The 27,058-nt window shown below is 47.4% G+C and overlaps 1 protein-coding gene across 1 annotated transcript in view; it reads left to right on the top strand.

The window, feature by feature from the left end:
- The window catches only part of MUSK (muscle associated receptor tyrosine kinase), a gene marked incomplete at its 5' end in the record, with an annotated part of 48,546 nt that extends 32,674 nt beyond the window's left edge, over positions 1 to 15,872 (top strand). The window contains 8 exons of the mRNA XM_082782936.1: positions 2,029 to 2,204; positions 2,407 to 2,430; positions 4,756 to 4,844; positions 5,152 to 5,311; positions 6,624 to 6,813; positions 7,153 to 7,344; positions 12,515 to 12,663; positions 14,804 to 15,872. Of these exons, the coding sequence (XP_082639062.1) occupies positions 2,029 to 2,204; positions 2,407 to 2,430; positions 4,756 to 4,844; positions 5,152 to 5,311; positions 6,624 to 6,813; positions 7,153 to 7,344; positions 12,515 to 12,663; positions 14,804 to 15,483 (1,660 nt within the window). The 3' untranslated portion in view covers positions 15,484 to 15,872. The remainder of the gene's footprint in view (positions 1 to 2,028; positions 2,205 to 2,406; positions 2,431 to 4,755; positions 4,845 to 5,151; positions 5,312 to 6,623; positions 6,814 to 7,152; positions 7,345 to 12,514; positions 12,664 to 14,803) is intronic.
- Positions 15,873 to 27,058: the final 11,186 nt, after the last annotated feature.

Here is a 27,058-nt window from a genome sequence, read left to right as displayed (position 1 = left end):
CATGGTAAAAACTTCACATAAGTTAAGATGCAATTTGATTAGAATTAGAACTTTCCTGTTTTTAAGGGAAAGTGATGTCTCATCTCATAATTCTTGATTGCTCCTGGCTTTTGACACAGGCTGCGTTTGTGATAGCAAGGGACAATCCTTCTGCTTCTCTTCTGACCACTACTGTTACGAAGCGTCTAGCTCCAGGGAAGAGTCTTGTGTTGGAAAGCTCTTCCCTTTGTTCTGTGTACATCCACCTCCTCTTCAACAGTGCAGATACCTGTCCTCCTCGGCTGCTCCTGATCTTTGTCTCCCCGTCACTTACATTACATACAATTTCTAATAATACCCTGAAGTAATCTTTGCATATGATCTCACCCAGCCCTTGCTGCTGGGGATTAAGGGCTATAACAATGGCATGACCTCAGCTGCAGCAGACTGACTCTCCCTCCCTCCAGCAGCCTTGCCATGCTCCCCTACCAGCAGTGGTGGCTGGTGGGTGAAGACAACCTGCCTTTAATGCTGTAGCTTGCTGAGGAACGTTTTTTTGGCTTTTTTCTAGTTGCACACTTAATGTGGGGTGTGTTCAAGGATGCTCAGGCTCCGGGAGTGAAGGCAGCTAATGCAATCCAGGTCTCCCAAGTGTTGGACAGTGGAGGCAAGGTTTTCCCATTTCCCTAGCTAAGCATTTCTTACTTCAGAAAGTCATTCCTGCTCCACATGTTGTTTAACGTAAAATTAAAATATTACACCATCTGGATACATTCTGGCTGTCATGGAAGTGAGGAAGGAGCAAACCAGCATGGGCTAAAACCACAAGCAGGGCAGCTGAGCCTTCAATGGCTTCAGCCTGCTGCTGTGGAGAGCATTCATTGCCATTGCAAAGAGCTGCTGCCCTGGTAAAATTCCTGGTGGCCTCCATCCTTCAGGTGCTGCAGAAGGTTTGTAGTGTTGGTGGCCATCACTGAAGCTTGTGGTCATCTGCTCTTGCCAAAGCTGTTGGTAGACAACAAGTAAAGAGATTGCATCAGCCCACCAGGTGGTGAAATTGGCTAAAGCCTTTACCACGGATGCCAGGAGTGTTTTCCTGCATTGCTGTGTTGTTCTGTGGTGGTCAGGAAGGACATGCATCCTCAAAGGACTGCAGCTGAGTTCAGCAAAAATCATCTCTGCACATGACCTCAAAGCTGGTTTTGCAACTCAGGCTCTCAAAAATGAATGATTGAAAAAATAAATGAATCACTGACAAATTAAGAAATAGCAAACACTCAAAGTTTCCAGTATGGTACAGTCTTAATTTTAATTTTTTATTTTCCAGAGCAGATATTTCTGTTTAGGCCTTATTCACAAAACAGCTTCAGATCTAAAGAATGTTTAAACATCCACAGCACCTCTTGACAGTGAATGTTTCACATTGTTAGGGAGGCCATATATTAGGTAGGAGGCAGTTTGGTTTCTTATTTCATCAGGCACTGTAAAGGTTTTGCTGCAGATTGCTAGCAGATTAAAAAAAAAGGAGAGAAAGGTGAGCTTCTTTTCTCTATTGAGAAGAGAAAAAAATGCATGGCTGATTCTGTGAGTTTAAAGATGTAGGCAAATATTTAGCTTAGAAAAGTTAAGAATTTTTGCTCGCCTGCTTTGAATAGATGGTACATTTAAGTAATATTTATGGAAGACATGTAAGATTTTAGAGTATACCAAAAATGCTAAGATAACTCCCAGACATGTTATTATTAGAAGATGGCAGTGAATGTGTAGGAAAAGATGGGAGTATACTCACAGACAGCGATGTGTGCTGTGTCTTGAGCATAAACCTGCTTCAGTAAAAATGTAGCTTTGTGGGTTTCCTAGAGGAAGCTGTTACATTTTATGCGGAGTTTCCTTTATGGTTTATGAGCCAGACAGACTGGCTTAAAGAAGCGTAGCCCCGTTAATGGTTTTCTGTCAGCCTGCATAACCCCTGCACATCACTGCTAAGTGCAGCAGCTGTTATCAAGCCATTGACCCCTGTATTTCACTGTTTTTTGCAAAATGATGTAGAGAGAATTGCCTTGCTGTAAAGGATCTCTACTGCTTTAAGGAATGGCTCTCAATGGAGGAAAACTCTCAGAGGGGGATCTACAAGCCAGGGCTGATGCTGCTCGCCCTTCCCGAGTGCAACAGGCTCCCCAGCCTGCACCAGGACCCCAGTGCCTGCACCCGCATCCCTTTCTTTGGTAAGAGGCTGTTTGCAGAGCTGCTTTCTTGGCGAGGGAGGGGGGCAGGATGCCACCCACGACCTGCAGCAGAAGCAAAGGCTGCGATGTGGGCACCGTCCTGCCTGCGCCCCTGCGCTGGTGTGTTCCCACGGCCACGCTCCCAAGTTGGCACCCAGCTGTATCACGACCCTTCCTCATGTCTTGTCTTGTCTTTTTACAGATTTTAAGAAGGAGAATATAACCAGTAAGTAGACTTCTCCAGGCTCTGTGGTTCCAGAGGCTGGGCATGGTATTTTTGTTGAGGATGCAGCTTGCACAGCGCTTCTGCGTTTTGCTCTGGTCCTTGCTGGCTGTATTTGGGTTGTTAACAGAGGATGTATGAGCTTCCACATCCACAGCATAGGGAAACACATTTGCAGCTGTACAGAATTTAGGGAGAGGGAGAACATAGACTGGTAACTTTTGAAAGTGGTTAGATAGGGATGGTACTTTTAGGTGGTACACTCCCCTCCAGCTCTTCCCTCATCTTTCTGCCCATTCCTTCTCCTTTTGCTGTACCCGTCTTTGATATTTCTGATACTGATAGCAAAGCTGTCCGACCCTTACATGCTGTTACTGGTATGGTTACCCACATCCAGCTGCCCTTGCAAGACCTTGTTCCCCAAACAGCCCCAGCACTTCCCTTCAGCTGTCCTTGAAGCCTTGACATTTCTCTTGTAACCCGCTCCGAACCACCCATGAGACCCAGCTGTCCCTCATGGTGACTTCTGCCAGCCCCTTTCCCTCACTGGGGGACAGAGCAGAACCAGGGGGTGCCAGCAGTGTGGTGTATTCATGAGCTGGTTTCAGCCTCCTCTTGGATGCTCGCTAGTCCCCAAAGCCTTGTGTAAATGTGCCACCCTTTTGTTTGGCTTCCACAGGATGTCACCAGGGTGGCGTTGCTCAGATGTGTACTGCACAGTCATGAATTGGGGAGACATAATGGTAACAATTTATTGAGATTGTCCCCTCTTTTTGCCTTCAGAGGCCCTGCTGGATGTGCTAAGCTTTGAGGAAAACAAGCCAAACCATTTTCTATCTTGCCAGCTGAGTTATAAGACCATTATGAGAGCATCTGCATTTTCCAGCCCCTCAGGGGCACAGGGATGCTTCCCTAGGGTTGCCTTTGTGCCTAAAATTCTCCACATCTCTCCTCGAAGATGTCACACTGATACTTGTTTCAGCCCATGCAAAAGGTGTTTTTCGTCTTGCAGGTATAAGTGATAATATCAGCCAAAGTACTTCAAGTCAGAGCATTTTACCTTGCAGTTGTGATGGACCAAGTGTACTCACGGAGCCCATGACCATTCATTCGTAAGCTAAGGAGCTTCCACACCTCAGGCTACAATGGGCTTGATCCATGTTTGAGCTCACCCACCAGGAGCAGACATCATCATGGCTGTTTTTCTGCCTACAGCTTGGTACCTGGTGAACATGCAAAAAGCACGTTAAGGGTCTGTAAAAGACATAACAGCCAAAATGTGTGGAGTGGGTGATGCAAGAAGAAAAGAGCAGGCCAGCATCATGATGGGTTTGGATTTGTTCTAGAATTGCTCTTTACACGGGTGCTTACTGGAGTGCTCAGGTGCTCTAAGTGAATATCTCATTAAAAGTACATCCCTACAAAAAAAAAAAACAAAACAAAAACAAAAACTAATAATCTATATTTCTCCTACAGGAGAAATAGAACAATCTGCTAGGATAAATTAAAATGCATAATTTTTGTCTCAAACTTGGGTCAAACCTTACACAAATCTTTCGTGAAGTGGAAAAGGATTTGCTTAAAAATACTTTGTTTTAGAAAAAGTCAAGTTTCGTCTTTTTTTTATATATATATATATATATATTATTTTTTTTTTTCCTGAGCTGTCAGTTTAGTGCAGGAGAAGAAAAGTTATGATGACAGTTTTTGCTGACTTACTGATTTATCTAATAAGGTTAATAACGCAGCACCTAATAAGCGAACCCTAACGCATGCCATCACCAAAATGCTCGTCCATGGTCAGCAGAGCTTCCACACAAATAGCTGGCAGATATGATGTGTGTAAGGCTGCATCTCCTCTGCTGTCCCTCCTGCTTCCTGGGCTGTACCGGCACGCATTAAATTCTCCTGTGGGGAGAGGTGGTGTCCACATTTTTGTCTTGAGAACTTATTCTGGGAGTGAAAATCTCCTCAAGATTTCCCGCTTGCTTTTTCTTTTTTTTTTTTTTCCTTCTGCAGTCAGAGTAGGCCCTGTGTGTGTAAAGTGAACTGCACATTCTGTTGCGAATAACAGTGTTTTATGCTGATCTGCTGCTTCAGTTCTTCGGTTCCCTTCGGTGTGTGTCTTCCACGTGTGCTGGGAGCTGCAGTCTGTGTCCGAGAACCCGCTGCGAGGCAACGGGCCCTGTGCAGGCCCCTCACAGGGCCTTGCTGGCCACGGCTCTTTTCTAAGGACATGACCTTTACTCTTGTCAGTCCCTGCTCCAGGGCATGGTTTGAGGTGCCTTGTCCACACCTATTTATTTGTTTTTTCTTTTAACTCCCCAGGGACTTGCTACAGCGGCAACGGCCAGTTTTACCAGGGCTGGGTCAATGTCACGGCCTCCGGCATCCCCTGCCAGAAGTGGAGTGAGCAGGTAGGCAGCAGTGTGAGACCCCCCAAACAGGGAGCTGCTCTCAAGGTCTGCGTCTCCGCTGGGCTTCCCAGAGCCAGGCAGCTCTGTCCCATTGAAGGGCTGACAGCCTGCCTTCATTCTTGAGTCCACTGCTGTTTCACAGCCTCTTTGTATTTCAATCTGCAAGTCCATCCTTCCTGCCTTCCTTCCTTCCTTCCTTGCTTCCTTCCTTCCCTCCCTGCCATTTTCCTTTGTTTTGCTTCATTTTGTTAATTCCAGCAGCAAAAATTCTACTCAAGCACTAACCCAATCTCTTTCCTGCTCCAAGGCTCCCCACTTGCACAGAAGGACTCCTCAGGTCTTCCCCGAGCTGGCTGATGCTGAGAACTACTGCCGCAACCCAGGAGGTGAAAACGAGCGTCCCTGGTGCTACACAAAAGACCCGTCTGTGACTTGGGAATATTGCAGCGTGTCTCCCTGTGGAGATGGTAGGTGACTGAATTTATGATTTCTGCCACTGGGTTTGTTTTGGGAACATGTAAGGTATTTGCATCCTGAGCATCATACTGTGGCTCCTGCAGCTCCACCAGTCTGTTTTGTCTTCTTGATTCAGCCAGCACCAGTTCTTCTCATAGATGCATTCAGCATCTTTAATCTGAACGTGCTATAAACACTTTAATGATGGGAAAATGTGGACAGACATATTAAGGACCTTGCTCCAGATTACAGTAAGACCAAAAGATGAAATCAAATTTCCCGTGGTATTATGAGGAATGAATTGGCCACACTGTGGTCTGAGGAGAAAGTAGGTCTTACGGCATATTTTCTGAAGCTGTTTTGCTTCTGGTGATATTTTTTCAATAATAAAGAACAGTTATATCTAAAAATGATTCTGAATAAGATGGAAACATTTTTGCTTTGTGGAGTTGCAACTAAGTTGTGGAGGAGTTGCTGTGTTTTTTTTTTTTTTTTTTTTTTTTTTTTTTCTCCGAAGAGTATGTTGAAAAGTATTTCATCAAAGCTACAATTTTTTAATAAACATATTTTTTTAGAATCTCAGGTCTTGGAAACAAGACAATTCCACTTGCAGAGAGAATAAAGGCACTGGGAGCATATAGGGGAATACAATTTAGTATCTGTTTCACTGGTCTTAAAAACTAGTTTATATTTCTTTCTGTTCTCAATCATTGTATATATGCACATACAGATTAACATCTTTTAGAATGGCTCAAAAAGTACTTGGCAGGGGGCTACTTGATTCCCCCCCCCCCCAAAAAAAAAAAAAAAAAGAGCTAAATATGTTTTACACTAGTTTACTGTATTAGACCCATAAAGACACTGATATGCAAGCTGTTGGAGGCAAGGTATCCAGGAAGGTATCAATGTGTACTTGCCTTGGTCTTACACTCCTCTCTGCAGATTTGTTCTAGGATGTGTGATATATTGTGGCCCACAATGTGGACCTTTGCTCCTTCCCAACGCAGACTTCAGCTTATTTGAACACTTAGACACCACCAGTGCATCTCCCATCTGTAATTCTTTCTAAGTGTCTGATTCCTTACTAAAATTGGGTTCCCAGCTCAATGGGAACTGTATCTAGGCCTTTATTAGGTCCTGGACTGGACTTTAACATCTGGTAAGCAGTAATGTGCTTTGCTTCCTGTAAACCAAAGTTCCCTAGTATGATATACAGTCATACTGCTGTATCCATGATGTCAGCAGAACTCCACAAGTACCTCTTAAGGGAAAGCCCCAACCCTATAAAACTGTCATAATCTTCTGATTTTGCTTACATTACAGCGTCCTTATCACTAGGAACAAGAAAACCAAATGGAGAGATTCCAAACCTCCCCCCTCCTCCATCCTTTTCCCCTACATACTCCATGACTGTTATCATCTCGATCATCTCCAGCTTTGCCCTTATCGTGATCCTCGGCATTGTCACCCTCGTTTGCTGCCGTCGACGAAAGCAATGGAAAAACAAAAAAAGGTAAAACTCAGGACTTAATTCAAGGCAACAAATGCTGCTTTGAAACACGGCTTGCCTGCTTCTGAGAGCACAGTCCTGCAAATGCCTGTTGGAGGGAGAAGCCCTCCCTATGTCTGTGGCTGCACCAGTGCAGGCTCTGAGGAGTGCCTGTGTCAGAGCAGAAGGTGGCCTGGTGGCTATTTTGGGGAAATGATTTGAGACCCTGCTGCAAGGCTCTTTCAGCAGCCCTGCCGTACCTCCTTTTTCCATCCTGGAAGAAACCCTCCCTGGAGGTGCAGATGTTGATCTCCTGGTCGGGGGCCATGCACACTCTGACCAGCAACTGCTCCGTTGTTTCAGAGAGTCAGAAACACCAACGCTCACCACTCTGCCCTCCGAACTCCTCCTGGATCGGCTGCACCCCAACCCCATGTACCAGCGGATGCCCCTTCTCCTTAATCCGAAACTGCTCAGCCTGGAGTATCCAAGGAACAATATTGAATACGTGAGAGATATTGGGGAAGGAGCATTCGGGAGAGTCTTCCAAGCAAGGTAAGCAGCCCATATGTGAGTCCTCTCTATCTGAAGGTATCTGGGAAAAATCAGCATTGGGGCATCCATTTGTCTGGACGCAGAAATCCTTTTTTCATTTACTCAAACCAAAATTGGTAGAAGGGCCCAACAGTTTAACTGAGGCTTGAATAATTGTTTGTCTTGTCCACTGCTTTCCACTCTTATCTGTTCACCTTTGTCAAGAATGAGTCTCCTGTTCTTCTCTCTTAATTCTCTCTTAATTCTCTTCTCTCTTAAGAGAGAAGAACATACCAAAGTCTGGTGTGATAGCTTAGCTAAATTTATCATCCCTATTTTTTCTTCCCCAAAGAGTATTGCCTGTGACATGTGACTTATTATGAAATGCTTGCACTTCCCAGTATGTGCAAATTGTCAGTGTGTAGTGTCCTCCGTTACAAACTCAACACCGGCCAGTAGTTACCACAGAGGGCAATGTGTCATGCTGCAGTTAGGTCCTGACCCAGTTTATGTTTGATTTAGAGGCAAAACCAAACCAAGCCAAACCAAAAATCCCCTAAAAACCCAACCTACTTAAGCCAACATCCTTTGTGTGTGTGTGTGTATGTCCTTTGCTTATTCAGACTTCATTCTTGGAAATCACAGCCATTGTTGCCTGTTTAAATTTAAGGCATTAGATGAGCCATAGATTCTGTTGAACCTCCTGGGAGGTGAGGTCATGCTCTTCTTCACATGTGAAAAACATTTCATGGAGAACCCAGAGATGAACCCAAACCTGCTTAGACTGTGGTGGATGGAAGGCGTCTTGTTACCCTTGACAGTCTGCAATGCCTGCAGGACAGCATTTGGCCTGTTTGCCCTTCTTGGAAAATCCCAGCCCAAACTCCTTGAAAGAAGGCAGACGGAGTGTATCGTTCCATTTTGCTCAGGATGGGTTTTGTTAGTCCTTTACAGTTAATGTCTCTGGGATGTAGCTCATTTTGTCACTGTATCTGGAGTCGTGTGCGATGACAAAAAATGCCAGGGACTGTTAGAGTCCTGATGTGCACCATGGCCTGCCTGGTGAACTGCTCCCATGGACTTCACAACCGAAGGACTCTCCGTGCAAAAAGCAGCCATTAGTGCAGGTACTTTCAACATTTATAGTTATGCTGTGGATGTATCCACTGGGAAATTAGTTATGGGCAGGTTAAAATGCTGGTAGAACAGGGAAACCACTTCAATAGGTGTGACGGATTTTTTTCCTAATGAAGGGATGTGGAAGAAATGCAGGCGTACTTTTATTTAACATAGAGGGAGCTAAAAATAACAAAGTTTAAAGGGCGCAGAGTGGGAAAATCACAGATGCTTAGCCTGTGATTGATTGTTAGCCTGGATGGCTGAGCCAAACGCATCCGAACCTGAGTTGAGGGCAAAGTTGCAGTGACTGAGTCACAGCTGGTGCAGGCGAGCTGGTGCAGGTGCCCGGTGCTCAGGGCATCCCACAGACTGCAGCCTTTTGTGGAGCATCGCCTGCACCAGCACCTCCAGATAGCCTCCGTGCTGCCCAGAGCCTCCTCAGCTGGAGGTGTCTCTTCCCCACCTTGAGCAGGACCTCTCGAAGGGCACTCAAATGTCACTGAGGTGCCAGGTCAAGCAAGTGTTAAAGTGGTGTAGAGAGCTTCCACGTGGATTTCGTCCACCCCAGCGCTGTAATCCCTTTTAGTTAAACCTTTTTGCTATTGTCAGTGGAAAATGGAAGAAAAAGGAAAAGAATAATAATAAAAAAAAATACACCACAACAACAAAAAAGCAAGCAAGCAATACAATCTTCTTAGCCAGCTTTTGCAGCATGCAGAGTACCATACCCTCAGAAACACACGGTGGGAAGGAGCCCCAGAAATATTGTTTCTGAGAGGCAAATTTTTTATTAAAAAAAATCTCAGCCAGAAACCACTCTGAGGCGTTATATTCCCAGGGAAAATTCCATCCCCTGACATTCCTGTGCACCACTGGCAGACCATCAGAGACTGCTGCGCTGACGTCCAGTAGCACCAGCTGCGCATCCCTCCAGGTGACGGACACCATCCCAGCTCAAATCTTTGCCTTCCCGTCGCAGATGGATAACATGTACTTGTCTTCATGTGTTAAATGGACATCTCAGGCTAAGTTTAGCAACCCTTTTACTTCTCCTGGTCTCATGTTTCTCCCTCTCCTGTAAACACAGCTCTGCGCACGGTGCCAGTGATGCCTTTGCCAGTTGGCTTGCTGCGAGTCCTGATTCAGTGTTTACTCACTCCTGGGTCAAGCAACATGTTAGGACAGGAAGTGTCTGGCTATCATTTACCAGCTCCTCCTGAAAGGCTGCCATGTCCGCTTGGGGCTCGTTCACATGGGAAGGGGTGAGGAAGTGGCCAGTTACCTCAACAGATGTCTTCAAAACGAGATCTGGGACCTGGCTCAGGTCTGTCCTAACCAGGCCGTGGGGACCAGTTCAGGATCTCCTGCACCTGGGAGGACCATGTTGACATCTGCACACCTCCAGAGCACCACTCCTCTGCAGGACGATGTAGGTGAGCGTGCAGATTACTCCCAGAGGTGGAGCTGCATGCCCCAGGCTAAGCTTGAAGGCCAGGGTTGCCCAGTGCCCTGGGTGTGGGGTCTTTGGCAGCAACGAAGGCTCGTAGACCCCCACTGCAAAACCTTGTGGGTCAGCTTGTCATCTCTGAGGAGAGAAGGCTGCCCCAGGAACCAGGCTAGAGCTGTGGGCAAGAGCTCAGAGATCGAGGTGGCAGGAGTTTCTCCATCACACGTATCCTCATATTCTTTCAAGTTGTTGAAAAACTTTCAGAAAGTTAAAGTTTCATTTGGTTAAAGAAACCAAACGAAACAGTTCCCTGCCCGTTCTGAACGCTGTGCTGCCCCGTCCCCCCCCCAAATTTCCCTCCAAAGGAGAGGGCAAAGGTAGTTCTCCACCTGCCTCATTAGATATTAATGGCACCAATTAACGGCCTAACAAGCTGCCCAGCTGTGATGCTGAGGAAGATGTGGGACAGGACTCAATCTCAAATACAGATTCAATCTGCTCCTCTTTTATTTATTTATTTATTTATTTTATTTTATTTATTTTTTTTGACAGTTATTGTTCTGGAAAGGTCTGTCTACAAACCTAAAATCAGGCACCCTCTGTAGGTAGACCGGGGGCAAAATCTCTGTTTGCCTTGCTGGGTGGTCCTTTAAACTGCAGGTACCTAAAATGTTGCCAGTGTTGCACAGATCCTTTGGTGGTTAAGAAACTGAGGACAGCTGCTGTCCATCCTGTGCACAGTATCTCACCTATTGAGGGAGTCACTAGAGGGGAAACCCAAGGTAATTTCTGTTGATGCTCCCTATGTCTAGAAGAAAATTACCAGTTTTCTATTAAACACTCCCTATTCTCTCCTCAAGCCCGAATTGTCCTGTTTAATTACAGAAGTCACAGCTGTCCACTGATCACGTGCACCCATCCCTTTCTCCTAACAGTGTCTTCTGGGCACCAAGGATTTCAGCTTCAGCAGCTCCCTGCCACGACTGCACACGGAGTCTCTCCCTCTTCCCACTCAGCACAATTTCCCCAGATCTGCCAGAAGTGGGCCGAAGGAGTTAACACGAGTTATTGAGAGGAGCCGCTGAGGGTGGAGCTACGTGCTGTAGCCTGAATGCCCAGCAAAAGGCTCCCTGCAACTTAATCTCACTTGGGTCGCATTTAGGTTAGTTTACACTACAGGATTTCAGCGGAGGGCGGGTAGATGGGTCTGCTTCAGGCTTTGGCCCGGGGTGAATGTCTCTCTCCAAAGCACGCAATATGAAGCTGTTGGCACTGAGCTATGTCTGCTAGCCAGTCGTGAGTGGGAATCTGCAGCGAAGTTGCTTGGATGAGATACATGCCCTCCTCTCTTTACTTTTAATTCTTCTGCTGGCTTCTTCAGGGCATTGCTGCTACTTTCTCAGGCAGGGAGGCTAGGCAGAAGCAGTGGGTGTGTGAGAAGACATCTTCTCTCCTGCTAGACTGGAACCTTGCTGCCAGCACAGGGTGAGAAAAGGAGGACATTTTGCAGTAGCGGAGGCAGCAGCAGACAAATGCGGAGCCTGCTCCTCCACCCTGGCATGCTGGACCTCCTCACCCGAGCCCTTCAGCTGCGATCTGGCTGCCTGTGAAATTCCTCTCTAGATGGGCATCCTGCCACCATCTGACATTTGACATTTATAGCATCCGAGCGCATCTGTTGCAAGTGCCATATGTCTGGAGTAGATGACAAGGAAACTGGAAGTTTGCTTTGGAAATTGGAACCTCCTCCTGGGGCTACTGAGCAGGAAAGTAACCTGGCATTTGAGCAGCAGGAGGGCAGTCAGGCAGGAGCACGGGACATGACGGGGTGCCGCTCTCCACGGGCTCTGTAGGCTTTTAAGGAGTGCATCTCCACTGTGGGACCCCTGGGCAGAGCAGGAGCGGGCAAGGAAATGTGTATCCGAGGTTTGACCCGGGTCTGAAGTGCAGAATGTTGCTGTGCTTTGGGAACAGCTACCCCTGCATCTTTGGCAAGCCTGCCTAATCAAACTCGGTGAGGGCAGAGTGACCTGAGGATAAGAAGACTAGATGAGCCTGTGCTTGTTCCAAGCCAGGAAGCTCTGTTTCCTGACTTGTGTCTCTTAAGCTGAAGATTCACCAGTGTTCAGCATGTATTGGTGTGTGAGCTCGTTCTTCAGACACGACACGTCTATTCTTTCTCCCTTCTGTCTCATCACCTGTTTCCACAAAACTTGCAGGAGCATAACTGTGTGCTAATATATCAGCTCCACCCTGTTAAATTCAGCTGAAATTAGCTAATGGGTTCAAAACTTGCTAAATTACAGGTGTACTCCACCCACCCTGCTCCTCCTGAACAGTGGCAAAAGGTTATTTTCCTTACAAAACCTGGGGAACGTACTATAACTACTATTTATTCTCTGATAGTAACCAGATATGCCAATGCCACCACCGTGCTGCGTGTGGGAAAGGAGGCTCTTTCAACATTTTCATATAAAATATCTTTATTTTTCACTCCTGGTGAGATCAATCCTTCGGTCAGTGCCGAATGCTTCCACCTTGTTTTTGTCTCCATCATTTCACACCAGAAACAGAGCCTGCATTTGGTGTGCTTGCACCTTTTACCTGTGTTTTCCTCTCTCTCAGGGCCCCGGGGCTGCTGCCGTACGAGCCTTTCACCATGGTGGCAGTGAAGATGCTGAAGGAGGAAGCATCCGCGGACATGCAGGCCGACTTCCAGAGGGAGGCAGCCCTCATGGCTGAATTTGACAACCCGAACATTGTCAAGCTTTTAGGTATCTGAACGAGGTGCCTGTGTATGGGGTAACCCATCCTGCAGATATGCTGGGGTTTCTCTAGGGCCACAGGGGCAAAGACACGTGCATGACCAGCCCAGAATGCAAGGGATCTCTTCTGCAAGAGGAAATGCCTCTTGCAAAAGGGGTGAGCTTTTCTGTGAGCCACTGCATGCTCTGCTAAATTCTCCACCAGAGCAAGTCTCAAAATGTAGGTCTGACCCTGCTGCTTTTGCAGGGTGGTGTGTTGTAACAAACCCTCTTCGTCCTGTGCTAGAGCATGCTGCTGACCATCGTGCTGCGTATCTCTGCTTCCAGCTTCGTAACATCAGGGCAGATGTCTTACAGGGAAGACGTGAGCTTCCTGGATCTGTGATTTATTTTGTGGGTATTTAAAAACAACAACAACAACAACAAAAACAGGAACAAGTCTTATTAGTTTTATGGGTCCCACTTACTATTGTCATGTCTGAACACTCACCAGCATTGAAAAAACAAAGTGAAGCAAACAAACAGAAAAGCCAACCACAAAAACAGTCTCTTCCTTCCCCTCCCTTCTCGGCTGAAAGGAAACTCTGGTTTATTGGGCTTTTTAGAAAACCTTGGTGCCACAGCTTGGCCAATAGTGCATTCCTCTGTAAAGAAAGCTGCTGACCAGATTCTATTTCAATAAATTTTCAGTTTCTGAATGAAGTGGATGTTGCCAGCCACCTTCACCTGGCAGTCCTACTTGGGGTTCAAAGGGTTTATCCCTGTCAACAAGCAGCTGAGATCTTAATTTATTTCAACAGGAAGCTCCACAAAATTTGGAAATGTAAAAACCCCAGGTTTAGGAAAGCTGGGTTGATTAGAAGTACTTTGGAAACGGAAAAGAGCATCAGGAAATGCCCCAAATGCAAATAAACATCGTGTTTATTGTCAACACACTGTAGGTCAGGAAGCGGCGAAGGTACAGGAACAAACTAGTCTCACATCAAGTGGGCGTGGGGAAAAGAGCCGCATTGTTGAGCACAGCTCAGATTATAAAGCTCTCACATACGCTCCTCATGCTTGTCAGATCCCGATTTTATCATGCTGGGAACAGATATCTGTTTTTTCTCAAAGATTCAAGTGTTAGGTCATCAACAAGAACTTCGGATTTCGCAATAAGTTGGATCACCAATTACTAAGTGAATGGCCCTCAGGAAGCAAATCACATACACTTCAAATGCTGGCTTTTGCTAGTTGGCGAGTTACTAGCAGGCACACAAATATTTTTGCCTACCTCTAAAACTGACTTTATGTCCATAAAACTGGTTAAAAGGTTGGATTTGGAAATTTGTACATTAAGCTGTTGATCTTTGCACACACTGGTTCTTCATCTGTTAGATGTGGCAGATCTCTGCAGATCTCTTCTTTCTGATGTCTGCCTTTTCTTTGTCTTTTTTTTTTTTTTTTCCATATATGTGTCAGTCATGCCAAAAGTAATTTCTGCAAACAACATTTTTTGCATGTGCAGTTTTCAAACAAACAAACAAACCAAAAACAACAACAGAAGAGTATGGAGCAGGAGTGGTTTTTTTTGTTTGTTTGTTTGTTTTTTAAGGTATCCCAATGAACTCTTGAACATGTCCCTGAAAATGCTGTTTTGTGACTACATCTGAAGTCTAACTATATATGTGTGGCCTTTACACACACACTAGTATAAATGCAATAACTAAAACAAACAAACAAAAAAATAACCTGTAATTGGAACTATAAAATTTATTCTTGAAAGTATGTCCTTCCAGTTGCAGCTGGGAAGAGGCAATACTCCAGTTAATGCCAGTTTAACCAGGTTCAGGTTCTTAATTAAACCTAGCTCCAAATACGTATCCTCCTCCTTGGATGCCCAGAGAAAGCAGGCAGCTGCATGACTTGTTAGCATCCCCCACGGAGCTCAGCATTAGATCCCTGATGAAGGAGCTTCAAAGACACGAAGGGACCTGATGCAACCGGGCAGTATTCGCATGCTTCACCTTTCCCTCTGTCCCCACACGCATTCTTGAAAATACTTACTTTGCGTAAGTATTTTTGGATGTATATTTTTTTGGGGGGGGGGATGTTTTGCCACAGCAGAACCTTTCTTTGCTCCCCGAGTGACCCGTCTCTCCTCTTGCAGGCGTGTGCGCTGTCGGGAAGCCCATGTGCCTGCTGTTCGAGTACATGGCCTACGGGGACCTCAACGAGTACCTGCGCGACCGCTCGCCCCGCAACCTCTGCAGCCTGGCTCAGCAGGGCGGCCTGGAGGCGCGGGTCTGCCTGCCCGGCCCCCTGGCGCTGTGCTGCACCAGCCAGCTCTGCATCGCCAAGCAGGTGGCCGCGGGCATGGCCTACCTCTCCGAGCGCAAGTTCGTCCACCGGGACTTGGCCACCAGGAACTGCCTGGTGGGGGAGAACATGGTGGTGAAGATCGCCGACTTCGGCCTCTCCAGGAACATGTACTCGGCCGACTACTACAAGGCCAACGAGAACGACGCCATCCCCATCCGCTGGATGCCCCCCGAGTCCATTTTCTACAACCGGTACACCACGGAGTCCGACGTCTGGGCCTACGGGGTGGTGCTGTGGGAGATCTTCTCCTACGGCATGCAGCCCTACTACGGGATGGCCCACGAGGAGGTCATCTACTACGTGAGGGACGGGAACGTCCTCTCCTGCCCAGACAATTGCCCTCTGGAGCTCTACAACCTGATGCGCCTCTGCTGGAGCAAGCTGCCCTCCGACCGGCCGAGCTTTGCCAGCATCCACCGCATCTTGGAGCGCATGTACGAGAGGGCTGTGGCCTCCCTGCAGGTCTGAGGGGTGTCCCGCACCTCCACACACCTGGGTGGATGTGGGCAGGCCTGAAAGCTCCACTCGAAGCTGTGTTGTAGAGGAGAAGAAACACCTTGTTCCTCTGCCAAGCAAGAACCGTGTACTGCACCCCGCTGGGGTGGACTATGTGTCACAAAGTATGGGGATATCTCCCAGCCACAAGGCTGGGGCTCTTTGGGTTGGTGGCCGTGCTGGCCGTGCTAGCTCAGGACCTGTGTTAGGCATTTCCAGGAGCACAGGGCTCCACAGGCAAAGCAAACCAACCTCTCGCTGGCGGCACTTCCCTTCCTAACAGTTCCCTCCACGTTCTCCTGCGTTTGTGCACTTGGCTGTTACCTTTTTCTTCCCTTCCCTTCATGTTTTCAACCACTACCTGAAAGAAATATATATATTGCAGAAATCAACTCTATTTTGGATTCTCTTTGCATTTTATTTCCACATATTCACTTCCTTTCGAAGAAAAAGGACATTTCTGAAACCACAGTCCACTTCCTTTCAACTTCCACCTTCTCTTTGACACCCACAAACACAACATGGACACAGTGAAACCAGGAGCCTGCAGGACCACCATCAGTAACCAGTATGTCATGTTACAGAGACCAGCAAGCTCCTAAGCAACACCACAGCTCCTCTTTTCCAAAAGAGGGAAGTCTGCAGGGAGGGCCATTTGGTCTTTCCTAAGGTCTCACCCAAAATTTTGTCTCAGGCATAGCAGCCAGTCTTCCCACCTTCTCCCACAATAAAGCCATTGGGTGCTAAGGCACAAATTATTCCTGAAGGCACCTGGCTGGTCTCTCAGGTGTGTTCATTTCCCTCTGCTGTGCAGTGCTCCCTGTGCTGAGAGCAGGGAGAAACGCAGCCCCTGTGCCCAAAACATGACCTGATGTCACGCTGGCTGTCACACTCGTGTCTCTGGGTAGGAAAACATACTCCCCTGCAGAAACATGGCAAGTTGTGTTATGTATTTCTCTTTCTGTCTTTGCCCCATTTCTGGTTTTCCTTTCCCGACAGCACCTCCTGAGCCCTGCAAGCCCTCCATCAGCATTTGCTGGCCACCATCTCTTGTGCTGTCACAGAATTAATTCGGTGGGATGTGTGCTGTCTGTGGTCTTCATTGACATCCTGGTGGCGAGGGGAACATGTTAAAAAGGGTAAAAGGGGAGCTCACCCTCCGACACAAAAAGAGTTGCAGACTGCCCATCCGCAGGGCAGAAATGAGACTGCCTTGGTTACACAAGGTCCTCAGCCCACTTGCAAACAGCAAAGATAATTTGTCTTCTAAAAGTTGTCTCCATCATAGTGCATGCCTCACTGCCAGAGAAAAAACACAAACTCCTGCCCAGGAGGAGCAGGTAAGATTAAGACTATGCCAACCACCACAAAGACCAAAACTGGGAAGTTTTCATCTCCTTCATCTCCTTCTTTCCTGTAATGTCAGTTAATCTCTGTTACGCCATGACCACATATTCTTTTCATTTGTTTATTTGTTTTTAAATAACCGTAGCTGTGGCCATGGGTGCACAGTTTAGTATTTTCATACCTCTCATGTGTGTTTTGCTCAAATGAAAGAGCTCACAGCTAACCAAGACAGTGGGAAGAAAGAAAAGGAGCCCTCCTTGGGCTGCAAAATGTTGAAAATATTGCTGAGCCAATGCTTGGATACCTGCACAGACAGGAGAAAACGAACAGTGCTGTCTTACCCATCTAGCAGTCCTGCCATCATGCTATTTTGTCAGAGGTTTACAGAGGTCTGGATGCTAAGACACGAAAAGAAGAGCAAAACAAAGACTCCTGGCCCCTCTTTCCAAATATTTACAATAATTACCAGAGATTCTTGCGTAGCTCCTGGCACTACTCCACGACCACCTCTCAGCAGCCCTCAGCAATGAGTTGTGCTAGGCTTTGTCACCTGGCAGATGCTCCGTCTGCCCTGCACATCACACCAGGGGGAGGAGGTGATGCTTGGGGATGGTGGTGAGCAGCAGAGAGCGCAAATTCGGGCAGTGCTCCGGGCAGCAGGGGTTTGGCCATGCTCCTTACAGAGGGCAGGACCAGGCCTTGGATGTGGGCAGCGGTGTGGTTCCTGCACAAGTTCGGCAGGGAAAATATCACCTCCTCCCAGCAGGAGAAGTGTCTTACACCAAACAAAGGTCGTAAGAACAGGTTGGTATGAAACCTTCACCGGCTTCTAGCCTGAGCAGATGCACCCACCTGCACACCAGAGGGCAGCCCTTTTCGCTGCCTTTCCCTAGCCAAAACTCTCTCTTCCTGACACCAGTTCTGGCCCCATGCAGCCTGCGTGGGCCCTGCTGACATACCAGTGGAAAATCTGTTTTTCCCTGCCCGGCATTCCAGCTTCTGCCTTGCAGGCCTGCGCTGAAAGTGGGGTAGTTAGCGACTGCAGGTCAGGATGGAAAATACTTCCCCTGTTGTGAGGGGAAAGATCTTTTCAAGATCGCCTCGTTGAGAAGCTCTCTGCAGCACGCTCTCCAAGCATGATAATCGCTTCTGCATCACGATCCAGCAGGAGGGCTTAGCGCCTAAACGGCAATGTCCTTTGAGGATTACATGGTAGACAGACCTTCTGCTGCCTTGGCATATGGCTGGATTTTGTCCTGAGAGTTTCCTCCTGTTGTACATTTTTCAGCTTGCTGAAAGCTGGAAGCTGAATTGCTTTCAAGATTTGCTTTCTTACACCGCTTTTTTTTTTTTTTTTTTTCCTCCTCCTTTTGTTTAAGAGTTTTTCTTTCTTCGATGGATGTTATACAGTGTGCTACTCCAGAGATTTGTAGGTTGTTTTTTATAGCTATCACTAAACTCGAATTATTTTGAATGGGAGTAAGCAGTGGGCTTGTGAGAGAGCAGAGAAAGGAAATATATTAATCAAAAAATTGCTTGGAAGCAAAAATATTTTGCAGTCTCTAGTTTGGATTTACATATCCTTGCAGAGAAAGAAGTTGAACCAAAACCAATTAATTTAGGTGTTCAAGTCCCCATTCCCACTGATGGCAGAGGGGGCCTTGCAGTCAGTGGCTTGGGACCTTAACCCTACAGAGAAGAGGATTTGCAGCATGCTTGGTGTACCCACTGCCTACAAGTGTGCATATGCAAAATGTATGCAGCTTCATCCAGGGTGACGTCCCAAGACAGCAATGCTCTCCTGTTCTTTAAAAGGTGTATTTGAAATGCATTGTAATGCATGAATCCCACAATTGATCGGACACTGCCTGCAACATGATCAAATTTGTTTTGATCATGTAGATCAAAAGATCATGAAGAAGCTGCTCTCAATCATGCTGTGTACTAAACTCAGCTCTCTGGTCGCAGCTGTCTAAGTATATACAGTAATTATCTGTTCTCTGTTACACATTACAGAAATGATGGCTTTGAATAACGTCCCAAACAGAGATCTACATTTCTGACTATCCTTACCCATGTAGCTCCTGTGCGTAATATTTAAAAAAATAAAGAGATATCAGAAATTAATTCTGTTCTCTCTGTTCTCTTCATTCTCCAGCACCAGGTTTATTACTGGAAATGGGTGCATTTTGTCTTATTAGTATAATTTTACTACAGCTTTATTATCACTATGGTTATACTGTTGGCAATTATAGCAGAAGTTTGCACAGGCTTTTCAGATCAAGGTATGCAGCAAAATCAGCATATTATGTGTGCATGTATTTTTGTACATTGATGGCATAAATTGCATGCTTTAAGGAAACAATAAGGCACTCTGGGTGGAACAAGGCACTTGAGACGAAGCTCTTGGGGTTGCTCTGTAGGAGGCTGTTTTGCAGGATGGCGTTCAGGTGGGAGCAGGAGAGCACTGGGCTTTCAGCTTGACAGGTCCCTGTCCTGAGACTAATGATGTGAGGAGGACAGGAAGGAGGATGTCACCACAGCAGTGTGGGATGGAGTTTCTTGAACACTTTCCCTTGACACAGCAATGTCCAGGATGCCTCGTGTGGATGGAAATGACATCTGCTTCCTCCCCAATTTCTGCTGGTATTTGTGCCTGGACTCTGACCCCACACCAAGACAAGTTGGGAATAAAAGTGCTGTACAAAGTCAAAAGGCAATCGACTTTGCTGTCTGTGGAAGACAGATGAGAAAATAGCTTGTCACTGATGGGTTTATCTAAAAAAAGTCACAGCTCCTTTTTCTGCATATGATTCTTGAACACGAACTTGTTCGCTAGGTCCTCCACAAAGTCCACTGGCATTTTAACTGTTTTAAAACTCACTGCAAACACTTGACAATCCGAACTGGAAAGTAAAACTGAACTTTACAACTAGCAAGGGAAGAAATTCTTTCTTTTAATCTTCTTTCATTTTCTTTCACCCTCTTTGTGCAAATTCCCCATTGCATCTGTCAAAACCTTCACTTTGCTCACTTCAGTCCTGTTTAAAGCTTCTTATCCTCAGCCAGGCGTTAGCAACTCATGTTATTGCAGAGTCTTGCTGTATGTGGCAAAGAGCCATTCCCTAGAGGCAGCTCTCTGTTGGTGGTGTCCAGTCATAACTGTGCAAAGGACAGGCTCTGAGGAGCTTGAAGCTGCCCATCTAACCACTGCCTACAGCTTTCTGTGCTGCAGGACGTGCTCGCTTGAAGGGCAGGTGATGCTTTTTACCGCTGACATATCTCTGTGCTAACATGGTATCTTCCACTGCCCTGCAAATTTAGGATTAAGCACATAAAAGTTTAATTGTTGACAGATCAGGTGTTATGCAACAGGTTTGGACCAACAGGCAGCCAATTAATTAATTGAGAAAAATTATCGTATATTAAATGACTAATAATTTATTGAAAAAATACTATTTTCTGTCCAGTGGGATGCTTTAAATCTCATGCCATTTATAGGCCCAGGTGTTGACTTTGCCTCTGAGATACTACGACACATCTCTGCTGGGCAGCCACGAACATGTTGGGGCACTTGCATGCTTACTGCCCTACCCTACGGCCCTTATCTTAAAGAGATGTTACAGCTTGGGAGCTTATATGGACGAGCACACATTCACGTAAGCAAACAGCTTAATGGACAAGGGGGGCTGTGCTGAAATGCGAGGCGCTGGGTGAATGAATGGGGGTTATTCACTCTCCTGCCCACTGAGCTCATGTCGTGCTAAATTTAACTTCTTATTTAAAGCAGCATTAACCTCGTGGCAGCGACATGGGAGAACAGGCGGGCATTGGTGGCGGTGGGGACGGGGACTTCTTGTGCCTCGTGGTGTGATGCGGAGACACTCGTGGTCCGGGTGTTATTGCTCGGCCTGATGAGGCTGCCCAGAAGGATCTGCGAGCCGCGAGGCTGCTGCTGGGCTCCACGTCAAGAGGAACCATCCTGATTTACAGCTTGGCGCCAGCCGTACCTGGCAGTCCCGCAGGGCTGGCAGGGGAACTTGGTATCGGTATGTCTTGTATGCGAGATCTTCAAGGCAATAGCGAGGCATGCTAATGGTCTGTCCTCTCATTAATCTAGGGCATGAAAAATTGCGAAATACTCCCTGGCACCCGGTGGCACCTCTTGAGACAGGACCATAGAGGTTTTGGCCAACCTACTTTACTGTGTGACACGCCATGTGTGGACATGATGCTATAAAGCTTGCACACCGTGCTGAACAAAGAAACCAAGTTTTGGTCTCTTTTGCAGACCAGGTGCGCTCTCCCTGAGTGTGCAGGGCAATGGAGTATTGGGTTCAGCTTGCGTGAGATAAATCCTGTCAATGAAAAGGACACGCTGCTGTGAGGAAACTTATACTGACTCAGCAAGACTTGTACAAATATTTTCCTTGGACAGCTACCATACAGTCAAGTAGCTGCTACTACACATTTGCCCTTTTATGCCACTCCAGACAAAGGATTATCTGTTAGCAAGAAGATTTTAAAAATAACTTGAGAAAACTGTTAGATTAAAATCTTACACACAAGATAAAAGTATCTCTGTCTTTGTGAAAAAAAAAAAAAAAAAATGCACAATTCATCCTGGGGAGTCTGGGATCCTCTCTGGCTTCATTGGCAATCCTTCTAATTTTATTCAGAAGTTAGTGGGGCTGATAATCATTCATTGCTTTGCCCTACACAGGGATGAAGTGACCTCCAGGGAAGTCAACAGCAAACAAGGAAAAATTTTACACAGGGCAGAGTTATATGCACCGGAGGCTGCAGAAACAATGCCATGAACAAATTTAAAGGAAAAAAGATCAGAAAAATTCTCATGGGTGGGGCCTGCCTATTGGTATTAAACTTGATGGTCTGAATGCCTTACAGTGTTGTTTTCCAGAAGCATGAGAAACACAGGGCAAAAAAAACAACCAACCAACCAAACAGCAACAACAACAACAAACTTTATAGCATAGGTAAGACTTATACTGTCTCTTTTCTTAAAATATCTGCTGGCTGCTGTTGGAGCGAGGATATCAAATGTCTGACCTTCTGATGCCTTATTTACTATTTACCTTGTGAGATTTGTCTGCAAAAGGCCTGGGTTGTAAAACTGAGGCTCAGATCAGAGACGCCTCCAACCTGAAGGACATTTGGTTGGTCTGAGCCTGCCTTCGGGCATGTTAGGGAGTGTTACGTGTCTCTTGGATAAAGCTTTGATACCTTTAGAGCCAGCACTCCCATGGGTGCTTGCCCTGCGTGGGTCTGCAGGCCCACGAGGCCAGCGGGAGGAGCACTCGCTGCTCACCTGCACTTTCCCAGGGTGACCAGTGACCAAAAACTCTTCCTGACGTATCTTGAAACGTGCCTTGAACCCACGGGTTTGTGTTAATGACTTTTGAAGCCTTCACCGTGTTTTCAGCTGTCAAAGATGCAACGGTGCTAAAAACTAGGGCTCAGTCTGGTAGCAGCAAAGTGCTCAAAGCTGACTGCACAGCCCCAAACAGCTTCTGGAGTCTGGTCCCTCTGTGAGGCGGCCTGCTGCACAGACATGTCGGGATGAGGCCATTTTCCCCCTGCAGCTTCGGCAGTGCTGCTATTTTGTGCTCTTAGCAAGTGCTTTTCCCACTCAGTCACTCTCAGCGATCAGTCCCAACACTTCCAGTCTCGGTGGCCAAACACGATCCTTTCGCTTCCAGGCCCTGAAACCGTCGACCTCAGCAGCTGGCTGCCTCCCCTCCCTGGGGCAGGCCTTCTTCCAAGGAACGCCATGATTCATCTGCAGATGGCTCCCTGGATCCGAAGGCATCTCCACCCACAGCCAGGAGCACCGGTGATCCACGTGTGCCCAGAACACAAACCCAGTGCCCACAGCGTCCTCGCGCTGGTGGCCTCGTGTCTCACGTTCACCCTGGTCTCAGCGGTGGGAAGGACACTTGGCCTTGTGGGCATGTCAGGGGATGAGGGAGCAGGTCACAGGGAGTAATGGCTCCACACCACATCTCTGCTCCCTATGCTGGCTCGAGATGAAACCACGCCACCAAGAAATGCTGTGATACTATAGGAGTATGTCCACGGGGCATCCCAGGGTGTGTGTGACTGCTTTGGGATGGCCTTTCTGTCTGTCCCAGAAAGACAACTCATCCTGACCGAACAGCAGCCCGCGTGTGGATGCTATTAGCATGTAATAGACATCGTGGGATACAGCAGGGATCACATCCTGATCTGCTCCGCTTTCTGGGGAAGAAAAAGGGCAGAAGTGTGTGAAGGCAGTGTCCCTTGCCCTTTCATCCTTCCCCTGTGCAGCCAGCACTGCTTGCCCACCCTCCAAGCCGATCTTGAGGCTGGCAGAAGCTGGCTTGCTCAGAGCACGCTTGAAAATGCCACCCTCCCCGTCAGCAGCGAGGTTTCTGTAATGTCAGTAGTTATGCAAGGAAAAGATTTACAGCGTCCACGCCGACACGAATCCCGACGGTTCTGATCATGTACGGAGGCTTTTTGGAGTTGCTGCGTTTTCGGGCTGCAGTTATATAAGCGTGACCCAGCCCTGACCTTCCCTGGCAACTTCCCCCACGTAATTAGAGATCTCCTGGCGACAAATTTGTGCTGGGATCCAAACAGTTTGGCAAATTCCAGATACTCATTTTTGGCAAGCTGGGGCTCCCAGCAGCCCGCCACCGCCTCTGGAGTGTCCTCCCTGGGGAGGCACGAGCTCTGGGTTGGCAGAGGGAGAAGGAAGATTTCCCATCCCCATCTCTCCCTTTCCCCTAGAGGTACTTCCATAAGGATTATGCTCCCAGCATCCAGCGCCTAGCTGAAATAATAGCTTGTTGTGAGCTCTGGGGAAGCGCCCCTCCTGTGAGGCTGGTCTTCTTTAAAATGAAATGTATGTTTTGCTATGGCCAAACCACTGCTCTCTGCCACCTACAGCAGGGCAAGCTCACGCTGGGAGGTTCCCAAGTCAAAACAGCAAGAGGACATTGGGTGACCCTTGCCTCCCTAATGCTTGAGACACAGCATTCATCGTGGCAGCAGAAGGAAAGCAAGTGGGAAAAGATGAGGAGGTGCATTGCTGGCCCCATGGGAGACGCGGCAGACAAAGGGTGCTGAGATACTGTGCCCTTAGTTTTACCTAGCACAACCCTGCGCTGAATGAGCAAGCAAATGGGTGGCCTTAGGTCCTTGGTGAGTTGCCCAGCAGCGCTCAGTGATGCATAGATCTGTCTAAAAACCACTCTCCTTGTTCTGTCCAAACAGATGCATCAAAGATACACCCACAGTAGCATAATGGAAATTTTGCTAGACCCACCACAGCCAGCTCATTATTTGGGACTCACACAAAATGGGATAGTCTGTCTGATGGTGAGCAAAGAGAAGCTCTCACCACTGCAGTGAATGGGTCAGGATCAGGCTAGTAATTAATCCCTGTTGTGTATTTTGTATGAGCTGCTGAGAGCTATTTCTGTGGAGCCAATAGGTGAGAATGCTCAACAGTGCTTTCCACAGGGGTGTGAGCAGTTTATCCCTTTCTGAGCACAAAAGATCACTGTTTGACACGGGCACTTGCCCATAAACAGCTGACTAGAAACCAAAAACCTATTACCAAACAAATAGGATACATCTCTGAGACACGATCAACTGTTCTTCACCTCTCTTTTTTTTTTTACAATCTTGGGTAAAATGCAAACTAAAATAGGGTACACATCATTAAAACCATCCATTATATGCAGCATAATGAGGTCTGATCCCGCTTCCATTCAAGTCAGCTGAACAATTCCCATTGACCTCACTTTGGAAATAGCTGCAATCCGCGGCGAGTTGTAGCTAAGTTAAACACAAACCCAGGCATTCATAAAGCAATGAGGAGCATATGATGGCTGTTTTTCCCTGGAGCTGGCATTCTCAGGAGCCCAAGACAATGTGTGTGCCTGGACCTTTGTGGGAGAAGTTCTTTTACAGGGAAACAGGCTCTTTCATGGCCTTCTTCTAGCACTGAACCGACGTCTTCCACAGAGGTACTACACTAAATCAATTAGACTAAACAAGTGCTAGGATGGTGTTTGGGAATCTCTCCTGGAGACAGAGGGTGAGGCTGTTTTGTTGAGCATCTCTGCTGCTTTCTTTCACTTTTAAGTGCCTCAGTTTACTGGCTGTTGGCACTGACTGCCCCCCAGCTTTCTCTGGCACAGCCGTGATGAATTTCTGTAGGTGTCCAGGGGCACAAAGCATGGCTGTTTGATGAATAATGAACAAAATTATTACTGCTGCAGGGCTGGAAGAGGCTTGGACCACACAGGTTGCATCACTAGCAGAGAGTGCTGCTGGCTGGGCACTTCCGTGCGCTCTCTGGTTCAGATTTATTTACTCGAAGGGAAGAGAAGAGGGGTGGGGAATCAGCTCGTCACCTCTCGCACTGATTGCCCCAAATCTTCACGGTCTGACTAAGGGAGATCTCCTCTCCTCCCTTCAGATCCTGAGAAAGCCAGGCAATAGCTCTCATGACTCGACACCTCTCCTAATCAGGCTCTGATCCGGCTCTCCTCCCTCCTCTCATTGCCAACAGGGAACTGGGGAAAAGATAAGGTGAAGCTCCGCACTGCATTTTGCAGTTTGTGGTTTATGCAGGCAGAGCCATAGGCAGAGCCATGAGCTCTTGGCTGCACATAAAGCTACAGGTTGGATCTTCACCAGTGGGAAACACAGAAAGCTGGAAACTCCAAGAGAAAAAAAAATAATAATAATAATAAAAAAATAAACACACACACACACAAAACAACCCAAACAGAAAACACCTGTGGCCTTCCATGTGGGATTAAGAAGTGCCAGGAAGAGAGAAATTTTCCCCATGAAAAACAAAACGAAGGAAAAACAGAGCACCATAAATCAAAGCACGAGGGGCTGCGGCTGCTGAGCTCCCTGAAACTCGGGGAACTGACAACAGGTTTGTGGGCGTCCGATGTTTCGGCAAGGGTGTGCCTGTTCTTCAGGGGACACCGGCCTGCCAAAATATGATGTGCACTCAAATCACAGCCACAAGCTGTGCCGCCACAGGGGAGAAGACAGCACAGCATATTTTTTCTGGGAGGGGAACAAAATCAGAAGAGCCAGAAAAGCTATGAGGTGGGAGCTCACAGAAGGCCCTTTACCAGTTCCCTCGGCTCAGCTCCCCTCACACGCCCTGTGAAAGTGACAGACCTGCACCAGTTCCCCTGCCAGGAGGGGGACTGCACGGGTTTGTACTGCTTCCATTTTGTGCTTTGGTGCTAGACCACAGCTTTCTTTGCCAGCACGTTCCTTTTGTGTGTGTGTGCTTGCAAGCAAGAAACAAAGTCTGCCAACGCGAGGAGGCTCAGGCCACATGCAGCATCTGTGGGCTCTCAGAAATAGCTGCTGCTGCCTTTTGGGGGAGGGAATTAGCTCATAAATATTTACAGGGCTGCTAGTTACTGCGATGCAAGACGGTTCCGATCAAAATATGGGAGGCAGGGGTTCAGCACGCCTGACTAATCTAGCCTGGTAATTGCCCAGCAAAATCATTTATGAACACAAGGAAAGCTGCTTCCCTCCCTCTGCTTCACAAATAAAGCAAGAGTGCATGTTGGAGGAGGGCTGCAAAACCCAGCACTGCTCGAAACGTGACCCTTGAGACTGCATTTTTCAGATGATATCTGAGCATGACTCTGTTTTAGAGAGGCTAAATAGCTTTCCTCCCTTCCCTTGTGGTTTTTAGGAAACGAAACCTGAATACATCAACTTAATTGTCACCCTGCGCCCTGAGTCACACAGTCTGGGGCAGCACGAGCAGGCGAGGCCCGGAGGGCACCCTGATGTCCTGAGGCAATGTCCCAAGGCCTGTCTCGGTCGTCCTGCCCCTAATGAGATGTGGCCTCATCAGGCATCTCCTGCAGGGACAAATGCTGCTTTTGCCCTTCTCCTGGGAGAGCGGTGTAACAGCTTGCTGTAACAGCAAGGCACTCATGTCTCCAGGTGAGGACTTGCTCCCTGTCTCTCTTGGAGCTCTCTGTGGCTCATTCAAGTCTGCAGGCAATAAGTCAGGTCTCTGAGGGCTACACAGGCCTTTGGAGAACCACAAACTCACTGCTGCAAGCTTGATGCTGCCCTTGGCTGAAGGAGCCAACTTGTACACCTGGCGGACAGACCCCTGGGAAAAGTAATGCCT

The sequence above is a fragment of the Aythya marila genome (assembly GCF_965140915.1).
Source record: "Aythya marila genome assembly, chromosome: Z".
Classification (NCBI taxonomy): Eukaryota; Metazoa; Chordata; class Aves; order Anseriformes; family Anatidae; genus Aythya; species Aythya marila.
This window is presented reverse-complemented; position numbering and strand designations above follow the sequence as displayed.